The 10,898-nt window shown below is 58.6% G+C and overlaps 1 protein-coding gene across 1 annotated transcript; it reads right to left on the bottom strand.

The window, feature by feature from the left end:
* Nucleotides 1–122: 122 nt before the first annotated feature.
* Nucleotides 123–9,910, bottom strand: CLK3 (CDC like kinase 3). Its single transcript, XM_009098245.4, has 13 exons — nt 9,827–9,910; nt 9,457–9,605; nt 6,727–6,934; nt 4,793–4,886; nt 4,469–4,535; nt 3,993–4,109; nt 3,558–3,724; nt 3,050–3,144; nt 1,859–1,988; nt 1,655–1,737; nt 1,248–1,327; nt 1,070–1,160; nt 123–572 (listed from the first exon to the last, which is right to left on the bottom strand). Exons 2-13 carry the CDS (start codon nt 9,603–9,605, stop codon nt 387–389), a joined length of 1,467 nt encoding a protein of 488 aa, XP_009096493.1. The 5' UTR covers nt 9,827–9,910; the 3' UTR covers nt 123–386.
* Nucleotides 9,911–10,898: the final 988 nt, after the last annotated feature.

Genomic DNA, 10,898 nt, shown 5'->3' on the forward strand with positions numbered 1-10,898 from the left:
GGTCGCTCCCCCTCGCTGATTCCAGGTGATTTTTCACCAGGCCGCTCCCCCTCGCTGATTCCAGGTGATTTTTCACCATCTCCCTCTTCCTTTGCACAACCCACACCTGCCTACAAGGGAAGTATCAAACAATAAGAAACACTTTATTTTAACTTTACAACATATAAATAGACAAATCTGTGCTTTCCAACAGAGCTTTCCTTCCCCCTCTCCTCCCAGTGTCCTTGTGGCAGTGCCCCAGCCCCTGTGGACTCAGGGAGGGGAGCGGGGCTGAGCTGCAGAGGCCAGTGGGGTCCATCCTGAGGGATCCATCCCATGGGATCCATCCTGAGGGATCCATCCTGAGGGATCCAGCCCAAGGGATCCACCCCGAGGGATCCCGGCCGTCATCTGCTCAGGTCCCGGCTGGCACCGCGCCCGCACAGCATCCGCTCCTCTGCCGAGAGCCCGGCAAAGAAGGGGTGCAGGAGGGCCTCGGAGAACGTGATCCTCTGGGAGGGGTCAAATTCCAGCATCCTCCTCATCAGGTCAAAGAGCTGAGCGTGCTCCAGAGAGTCGTGCAGCATGTATGTCTGAAAGGGACAGGGAAACGGGCTCAGCCCCTGCCTGGGCAGGGCAGCTTCCCAGCCTAAATACACCATCCCATCCCAAAATCATCCCCCAGGGCTGCTTTCCACCCCAAATACAGCATCCCATCCCAAACACAGCATCCTCCAGGGCAGCTTCTCATCCCAAATACAGCACCCCCCCACTGCCCTGATACCCCCAGGGACTCAGAAACCCTGGACCAGGGCAGCCTCCCATCCCAAAATCAGCATCCCTCCAGGGCAGCTTCCCACCCCAAACACAGCATCCCCCACTGCCCAGATCTCCAGGACTCAGGAAGTCTGGGGCCAAGGCAGCCTCCCATCCTGAACACATCATTCCCTTTCCCTAATCCCCATCTTGCCCTATCCAGAGCAGGATCCCTGCAGATGGGAGCTGGGGCTCCCTCCCAAGCAGTTCCACAGGGAATTGCAGCCCTGAGCCCCACCGCCCTGCCCCAGGGAGGGAGGGGAGCAGCACCCACCCGCAGGGGCTTGCAGTTCTCCTGGACGTATCTGCCATCGGACGTGTTCTCATCCCACACCAGGCTGCCGTTGTGGAAGTATTTCTGCTTCCTGCAGGGGGAAGGTGGGGGTCAGGCAGGAGCTCTCCCTGCCGTGCAGGGGGTGGTGCCTGGGCTGAGCTCAGCACCAGGCTCTTACCGGGTTTTGTGGACCATGTGAGACGGGAGCGGCCCCAGGATTTTCTCCATCATGACAAGGTGCTCGCGGTTCTCATGGGTCTGCAAAGGAGCACAGCAGTGGTGGCTCGGTCAGAGCTTGGGGAGCTGATGACAAAAGGTTTGTCACCTCTGCAGGGACAGGGAGAAAGGGTTCCACCAGGTCCTATCCAACTTTTCATATTCTGCTTTTCTCTTTCTTCAGAAAACAGACATAAACCCAGAAGTGATCCAAACTCTGTCCTTCCAGCAAGGCACTCCTCAAACCAGCCCTTCTCCAGGCCTCATTTTCATACTCAAGCTTCTCATTTTTAGTGTGTGTTTCCCTCCCCATCACCTAATTCTCAGCCCTTCTGGACACAAAGGATTCTCAAGGCACAAGAATCCTACCTGGAAGAGCGTGAAGCCACGGTAATACTCGAACAGAATGCAGCCAGTGCTCCAGACATCACAGGGCTGTGCCCAGCCCAGCTCTGCAAAGAAAACCACATCAACTCCGTGCCTCCAACAACCCCCACCATGTCTCCTCGCTGAAACCACTCATCTGCAGTGCTCCCAGGCTGGCTGTCCATCCCCAGGAGGTGCAGTTCTCACCCAGAATCACTTCAGGGGGCCGGTAGTGCCGCGTGGCCACGATGGTGGTGTGGTGCTCGTGGTCGAAGGTGGCGCTGCCGAAGTCGGCCACGCGGATGCTCGTGTTCCGGATGGACTTCTGCTCACAGCTCTGCAGGAAAAGCACAGGGCTGGGCTGGGAGAGGAGCTCCAGGAGAGTGGGCTGTGTCTCCTCACAGGGACGGAGCTGTGGAGCTCCAGGAGCCCTGCTCTGCACCTCCTCACAGGGATGGAGCTGTGGAGCTCCAGGAGCCCTGCTCTGCATCTCCTCACAGGGATGGAGCTGTGGAGCTCCAGGAGCTCTGCTCTGCATCTCCTCACAGGGATGGAGCTGTGGAGCTCCAGGAGCTCTGCTCTGCATCTCCTCACAGGGATGGAGCTGTGGAGCTCCAGGAGCTCTGCTCTGCACCTCCTCACAGGGATGGAGCTGTGGAGCTCCAGGAGCTCTGCTCTGCACCTCCTCACAGGGATGGAGCGGTGGAGCTCCAGGAGCTCTGCTCTGCACCTCCTCACAGGGATGGAGCTGTGGAGCTCCAGGAGCTCTGCTCTGCACCTCCTCACAGGGATGGAGCTGTGGAGCTCCAGGAGCTCTGCTCTGCACCTCCTCACAGGGATGGAGCTGTGGAGCTCCAGGAGCTCTGCTCTGCACCTCCTCACAGGGATGGAGCTGTGAGCTCTGAAGAGCCCCAAAATGCTGCTCTGCAGCTCCTCAGCTGTGAGGAGCATCTGGAGCTCTGCTCTGCAGCTCCTCAGCTGTGAGGAGCATCTGGAGCTCTGCTCTGCAGCACCTCAGCTGTGAGGAGCACCTGGAGCTCTGGTCTGCAGCTCCTCACAGGGATGGAGCTGTGGAGTTCTGAGGACCCCAGGAGTGCTGCTGTGCAGCTCCTCACAGGGATGGAGCTCCGAGGAGCCCCAGAAGTGCTGGTCTGCACCTCTCCACAGGGATGGAGCTGTGGAGCTCCAAGCTCTGGCCATCCCAGAGCAGTGTTACAGAAAATCCCTGAATACTCCAGGCAGCCTTAAGGCCTTTGGAAGGCACAGCAGGAAGAAGAGCCCTGCCTTCCACCTTGTTCCCACTTCCCAGGCTCTGAAGGCCTGGAGAGAGCAGGGAAGATCCAATTTCTGCAGGGAGAGATAAAGGCAGCAGCCAGTGCTCTTTGGGACTGAACCCACCTTGTTCTCATTGTACAGAGTGTCAAAATCCGAGTTGACAAACAGGATGTTTTCTGGCTTGAGGTCAGTGTGAGTCAGCTGGTTGTCGTGTAGAACTGCACAGAGAGAGGAGGGAAAACACCTCTGTAAGCACCAGAGAGCAGCAGGGGCTCTGCTCTGCCCAGCCCAGTGCCAGGGCAGCATCCCCCAGCCCGTGGGGTCACTTGTCACAGAAAAATTTTATGAAAAATCCTTTTGACAGGATTTTCCTCCTGAGAAGCTGAGAAGCCTCAGAGGAAAAGAAAAACCAGCTGTGATGGGACTCTGGTCAGTCACAAGATTTTATGATCATTCCATTCCTTCCTAGCCTTCTGACGAAATCCCTTCTTCTGTTCTTTTAGTATAATTTTAGTGTATCATTTTAATGTAACATCATAAAATAATAAGCCAGCCTTCTGAAACATGGAGTCAAGATTCTCATCTCTGCCCTCATGCTGGCTCCCCTGCCAAGACCACCAGGATCACTCACATCTCAGGGCGTGGCACAGCTGGTAGGCCATGTGCCGGATCTGTGGCAGGGGGTAGGGCTGGAAGTTGTTCTCCTTCAGGAACTCGAAGGTGTTCTTGCCCAGGAGCTCAAAGGCAATGCACATGTGGCCGTGGAAGTTGAACCAGTCCGACATGAGGACGCACAGGCTGTGCAGGGAGAGAGAGCCAGGGCTTAACCACCTACAAGGGATGCCCAGGATGGCTCTTCTGGTGTTCCTGGCCACTTCAGGAGTGGCTGGGGAGCAGAGCTCCGTGCCAGCTGCCTCAGGAGCACAGCAGCCCAGGGAGATGCTGCCTGCTCTGCTCAGCCCCCTTTGGAGGGAGCTCCCCAGTAGAGGAATGGGGCCAGTTCCCCCTCAGCCCATCCTCAGCCCCGTGCTGCTCTGTGTGCCAGCACGTGGCACTGGGAACTCACAACTTGTTCTCCTTGTCCTTCTCTTTGATTTTCTTCAGGACGTTGATTTCCAGCCTGGCAGCCTCTCGGTACTTCCCGACGTTCTTGATGATTTTCAGAGCCACCTGGGACTTGCCTCTGGAAGGGAGGAGACAGAAGGATGGAGTCTGAGACAGAACCTGTGTGCTCAGCCCATGGAATGGAATGGAATGGAATGGAATGGAATGGAATGGAATGGAATGGAATAGAATAGAATAGAATAGAATAGAATAGAATAGAATAGAATAGAATAGAATAGAATAGAATAGAATAGAATGCTTCCCTTAACACACCAGCCTGTAAATTCTGGAGGGGATGAGATTTGAGCCAGGCCCTTTGCCCTCGCTCTGAGGAGGGCAGTGACACATTAAAGGTGACAAACTCGGTCCTGTGGAGCCCGGGTGGCACTGCCACACCCCGTGATGCTCAGGGGCCAGCTGCAGGGAAAAGGAGCCCACCTGGCGTGGTCCACACACTCCACCACCTTCCCAAAAGTGCCTTCACCGAGGCTGCCCACGATTTCATCTAGGAGAGAAAACAGGAGCGGGTGTGAGCCTGGGGGGCCGGGGCGGAGCCGGGCTCCTGCCACTTCACACCAACAAAACCTCAGAGCAAACAAAACAACCGTCTCTCACCGCTACACTCTTTACAACTCAAGCGTCTGCCTCAGGCAAGTTATGGTCAGTAAATGAACCCCTAGAGACCCCTCCAGCACAGGCCAGAGAGATCTGGGCTAACCCGGGGTAAAAGTAGAGGTAAAGTTTTACGAAAGGTGGCTGTACATCGCTCTTGAAGCCAATCGCCGATCCTGCACACCAGGTGACCTTCCTTGTCATCTTCCACGCTCCTGCTGCGCTTACTGCTCTGCCGGCTTCTCTGCACTCACCGCCCCCCGGGCGGGGCCAGAGCGGGCAGTCAGAGGTTGCAGAGACGACGGGGCCGCCGGTGGGTGGGTGGATTTTCCAGATGCCAGCATTTCATAAGGCACACGGCATATATATAAACGATAGGGATATTGCAAGGGACACGTCAAGACACAAAACTAACTTCAAAAACAGAAAAGTCATCAACAGCTACAGGTACGGCAAGAAAAAAAAACCTCGGCTCATGAGCTATGGCCTCTGGGGGCAGGGAAACGCCCCCCTCTTCCAGGGTGGGAAGCTGCAGGAGGAATCCTCTGCTCCCCACGGGGAGGATGCTGCCAGAGGAGCCTTGGCCAGCAGGACGTCACCAAGCGCTGGGTTTGGACAGGCTGCCCAGTAGAAGCCACAGTAGCAGGGTTATTTTCCTTCCCCCTCTGTGCATCCTGCTCTTTGTGCCTCGGGCAATGCAGCTCCAGCTGGTCCTGGCTGGGAAGCAGCCCTGCCCCTCCTGAAGGGAAACTTTGTGCCTGAATCCCCGTGGCTGCTCGCAGACCCGCTGGGGCACGCCAGCCTTTTTGGAACTGGCAGGGCTTTAGGAACAGGACGGGTAAATCAATCCCCAGGGATTGAACACTTCAGGCGAGGTCTGAGGGGGTGTTCACACCCTGCTACTGGCAAGCTTCTACTGGAAAACCAGCCCAAGGTTCCTGCAAGGACCCGGGGTCCACAAAGCGAGCTGCCCTAGGTCCTCACCTTGTTCTAGCCTGCTTTCAAAATAGCTACAGTCCCTGCAGCCAAGGAATTCAGGGAAACCTTGATGTTTCCGTGCCTGAGCCTCCTGCAGGCTTCTCTTCTGTGCCAAAATAATGAGCTAACATCAAAATTCCCCCCAAAAAATCAGAGGAGGAGGTGGGAGAGCTGGGACAGCTGTGAGGTGTCGGAGGGCTGAGCTCCTGCCAGCCCAGACCTGCTCAGCATCACCACCACACACCCAGCATGGCCCTGGCTCCCTCCACAGCCAGATTCCACAGCGGGCTGGAGAGGAATCCAAAGGAGGAGCTCAGGAGTTCCCGGCCATGCAGATTATCCGGCTGCCGGGATCAGAGCCCATCCCTCAGCTGTGGTTACATCTCGGGCGGGAGGGGAGTGCTCCTCCTCACAGGAGGGGAGAGCTGAAGGGCTCGCTCTGACACCTCTCACCACTTCCAGGGCATGCCTGGGACCAGCCCCCCGCCCAGCCCAGCTCCAGACATTCCCAGTTAATCCCGGGAAGGAAGGAATGCTGCGTTTCAGGGTGAAGTGTGCAAGAAGCTGAAGTCCAGGTGGGAACGTGGGAAGAGGACACGCGTGTACGCTCGGAAGGCGGGACTCTCTCTGACAACTGACAGGGCATAAAATCACCTCTGGAGAGCTGGGCTGACCCATCCCACCTGGAAGGGGATCCAGGCACGGAGCCAAACCGAGGAATGCTGCAGCAAACCCCCCCAGAAGCAGCAGCAGCAGCCGCAGGCAGAAGCGAATCGCCGGCCATGGATAAAGCTCCACAGGGATCCCCGGGAGCAGGGCTGGCCCCGGGCCGAGTCAGCACCACGTGAGCGCCACTGGAAGCTCTCCCTGATCCCTTCCCTGGCCCTAAAGAACACGGTTTAGTTCCCTCACGGATTAAAGCTCCGGGCAAAACCCCAGAGCGACCAACTCTCCCCGCTGAGCACGACACAGACTGGGAGGGGAGGGAGCAGGGGGGGACTTGACAACCAACACAGACACGGGGATCGAGGTACTCACCCAGAGCGCTCGGAGCTGGAAGGAGGCAAGAACAGTTAAAGGGCGAGCTCGCTGCGGGTGCTACTCACCGAGGAGGCGCTGCTACAAGACCTGCTCCTGCGGCGGCGGCAGTGCTGCTGGTACCGCCGGGGCCGGTGCTGCTCCCGGCCGCGGGAGCGCCGCCAGGGCCGCGGCCGTGCCGGGTAATACTCGGGGCCCAAGGAGGGGCTGCGCTCCTCCAGCCTGCAGGCATCGCTGTCCCGCCGGCACCGCCGCTGGTAGGGCATCCTCTCGTGGCTGCGGCACAGAAACAGCGCCCTCAGAGCCTGGGGATGCTGGACAGTACCGTGCAGCCACAGAGAAAAGAGAGGCACATCTACCCAAGGGGATTCTGGGGAAAACAGTTCTTATCTCATTCCCTGCTCCTGTGTTTGTGCAAAAGCAGAACACAGTATAAAGACTGTTGACCCGGAGCGATGGTGTTTTATTTCCTTGGCCTATCAGGGCCAGGTGTGTGTGTGTGTGTGTTGGGGCTGTCAGCTTACAGTCACGAGGTGCTGTGCAAGTGAAGAGCAGTTTAGTACTTGGCAGATTCAGTTTAGAGGTAATATATCGTAATATCATATAAAATAATAAACTAATTCATTAGCCTTCTGATAAAAAGAAATCCTCCCCATCATTTCTCTGGATAACCTTATTCCCACAGTCCCGCTGAGGCCGAGTCATGGAATAGCAGTGTGGGGGCTCTGGAATCCCGAGGGACACCCCAACAATCCCACCCCATCTCCTCGGCAGCCTGCTCCCTTCATTCTCTGGAGAAAAGCAGCTTTTCCTAAGGCCCACCCCAAGGCCCCTGAAACAGCTCCCTGCTGTCCCCCTGGGTGCTGCCACCACGGAGAAATCCTCCTGCTCCCACCCCTGGTGCCAGGAGCTTCAGATCTTTCTGCACCTCAGAGTGACCACTGGGGAAAAGTCCTGGAGAGAAAGCAGTGAGGCACTGCCACATTTTAAGGGGCTGGGGGAAAACCACCCTCTGAGAGAGAGCTCCAGCTGCCTGTCCTGCTGGAGCTCTCTCTCAATGTGCACCCCCATTCCAGGCAGTGCCCAAGGCCAGGCTGGACAGGGCTTGGAGCTCCCTGGGATAGTGAAGGTGTGGCACCCCTCCCCGTGGCAGGGGGTGGCACTGGATGGGCTCTGAGGTCCTTTCCAACCCCACAACACTCCACAATTCCATGTCACCTGTGTGCCACTGCACACAGGTGTGTTTGTCACCCCACCTGGGGAGTTGTCTCATTAGCTCTCAACCCAACGGGGAGCAGCAGCAGGGCTCTGCTCTGGTTGTCACCCAGGGGGGACAGGAGGTCCCAGGGCACCAAGCCCTTGCTGTGCACACACAGAGCAGCTCCACGGATCAGCAGCCAGAAGGAAAATCTGTCCCCAAGCTCCAGCTCCTCAAGCAACAACCTCCCAGGACTCAGCTGTGCACTAGGAGGGGCCAGGAGAGCTCAGACCAAGCTCAGCTGAGCAGACACTGACCCACACGAGGTTTTGGGCACGCTGTGGGCACGCCAGGGATGAGAGCAGCTCTCCCTCCTTCCACCCCCAGAACACGAGTGCCCTCCCCACCAGGTTTCACTGGAGGTTTGCTGCACACCCCCTGGAGGAAGGAGCTGTGCTCTAGGTAGAAGATGTTGCAATTTGAAAGGAAAGCAGAGCTTTGGCTGCCCGGCCATAACCCCGGGCACGCTCTGGGCCAGCCTGGTGCCGTCACCCAGCAATGGCTTCAGCCAAGACCTTCAGCCTGGAAATGGGAATGAATTCCTGCTGTTTGCACCTCCCTGCCCTGCCAACAACCAGCTGTGCTGCTGGCAGCTCCATGGAGCACTGGGGGGAATCCCAGAGTGGGTAAAATTCCAGACTGTGCCGGGGCAGCCGTGGCTCTTGGTCGCTGCTGAGGTGCCCAAACACAACACACAGCTCTGCCCAGCATCGGCCCAGACGCTCCTCAGCGTGCTTTGGGGGGACTCAGGAAGCAGAAATAATGACCTGAAGGTCCCAGGTCTCCTCAAAGAGGCTGACACTGAAGGGGCAAGGCTGCTTTCACCCAACGAAAGCCCACTTTCATCCAAATCTGTTCCAAATTACCCATCAGATGGAAACAAAAAAGGGGAAAAGTGCGCCAGCTCTGTTTCACAATCCACCTCCTTCAAGTAAACAAAAGCCAGGCTGGGGAGAGAAATTAATCTGGAGAGCATTCCAGGAATTTAAAGATGAGCTCAGCTCCTGCCTGGCTGCACCTGCCCAGTCCAACCAGTGGAGCCACAGCAGCCCCGGCCGCTGTTCCAGAACCCTCCTCTCATCAGAGGCCTCGTCCCGCTCCCAGCCCCGAGCTGTCCCTGTGGGAACGCCGCACAAAGAGAGGATCAAAGGTAGAACCCCGCAGCAAAGCAGGAGAGATGGGTTAGCGGCGGGATCCTCCAGCTGGGAGATCCTTTCCGAGGCCAGGGAGGAGCGTGGTTGCTTTAAATCTGGTTTTAATCCCGCCGGAGAGGAGCGGGCTGTCAGGAAAGCCTTTAATGCCTGCGCAGCACGGAAACGTGATTCCAGGGCAGGCGGCAGGCTGCTCAACACCACGGGAAGGGTGAACTTCGGGAAGGGGGAACTTCGGGAAGGGTGAAGCGGCAGGGAAAGCACACAGACAGACAGACAGATAAGCAAACCCTTCCCTTCCACCCCCGGGCTTCAGGCGTTTCCATCAGCACCCGGGAGCCGAGTTGAGCATCCCGAGCTCAGCCCGGGTTTCGGGGCAGCGCTCTCACCTCCTGGAGCGCGATCTGCGGGCGAGCTCCCTGCGGGGCGGGTACCGCAGCCTGCCCTCGCACTCCCGGCTCCGCGACCGCCGCCGCTTCCAGCGGTGCCCCGGCTCGCCGTCCTGCTCCGGGGACCGCAGCCTCCTGCAGTGATGCATCTGCGCGACGAGAGCACGGCGGGCTCAGGGCGCTGAGCCCCGCAGCCCCGGCAGCCGGCCCGGCCCGGCCCGGGGGGCTGCCCGCGGGGCCGGCGGATGCGGGGCCGTTACAGCCGCTCCGCGCCCGCCGCCCTCGCGTCCCCTCCCGGTGTGTGCCCGGTGTCCCGTCCGTGTGTGTGTGCCCCGGTGTGTCCCCTCCGTGTGTGTGTGTCCGGCCTCACCGCCGCCGCTGCGGCCGCGCTCGGCGGGTGCGGCCCGGCCCGGCCCGGCCCGGCCCCTGCGGCCCCGCAGCGCCGCCGCTTCCGCTTCCCGGCCGGGGTCAGACCCGCCCCGCCGGGCTGAGCCCGCCTCGGAGCCGCGGCTGGGCGGAACCGCGCTGAGCCCCCCCGGCGGGGATGGCGCGGGGGGAAAGCGGGGCTGGCAGGAGCGGGAGAGGTGGTGGCGGGCTGGGGCCGCGTCAGCCTGGCCTTCATCACTGCCGCCATCCTCACCCTCGGCACGGCTTCCTCCCCGCGGGGGACTGCTCACCGTGGTCATCCTCACCACGGTCATCCATTACTACCACCATCCTCGCTCTCAGCATGGCTTCCTTACCATGGTCATCCTCACCATGGTCATCCTCACCATGGCCATCCTCACCTCAGCACGGCTTCCTCCCCATGGGGGACTACTCACTGTGGTCATCCTCACCATGGTCATGGTGGTCCTCACCATGGTCATCCTCACCTCGGCACGGCTTCCTCCCCGTTGGACTGCTCACCATGGTCATCCTCATCATGGTCATCCTCACCATGGTCATCCATCACTACCACCATCCTCACTCTCAGCACGGCTTCCTCACCATGGCCATCCTCACTCTCAGCATGGCTTCCTCCCCGTGGGACTGCTCTCCATGGTCATCCTCACCATGGCCATCCTCACCTTTCACACGGCCTTCCTCACCAGGGTCTTTCTCCTCACAGTCTGCCTCTCCACACATGCCATCATTCCCAACCCATTTATTTATTTATTTATTTATTTATTTATTTATTTATTTATTTATTTATTTATTTATTTATTTATCACTCATTAGGGCCAGCAATCAATTAAAAATGCTGATGGACACCTTTATCACCGGGTGGCATTGGCGTGTCCTTGTGGCTGCACTCAGGTGGGGTGGAAGGGGCAGGAGATGTGGTAGAGCCAGGGTGGAAGGGGCAGGAGATGTCACCACTGTGGTGGCCACAGGGGTCCCAGCTGGGTGCTGGTCCCACCGGGCTCCTCCACAGCCCAGATTCCAGGTGCAGACAGTGC

The sequence above is a fragment of the Serinus canaria genome, chromosome 10 (assembly GCF_022539315.1).
Source record: "Serinus canaria isolate serCan28SL12 chromosome 10, serCan2020, whole genome shotgun sequence".
Classification (NCBI taxonomy): Eukaryota; Metazoa; Chordata; class Aves; order Passeriformes; family Fringillidae; genus Serinus; species Serinus canaria.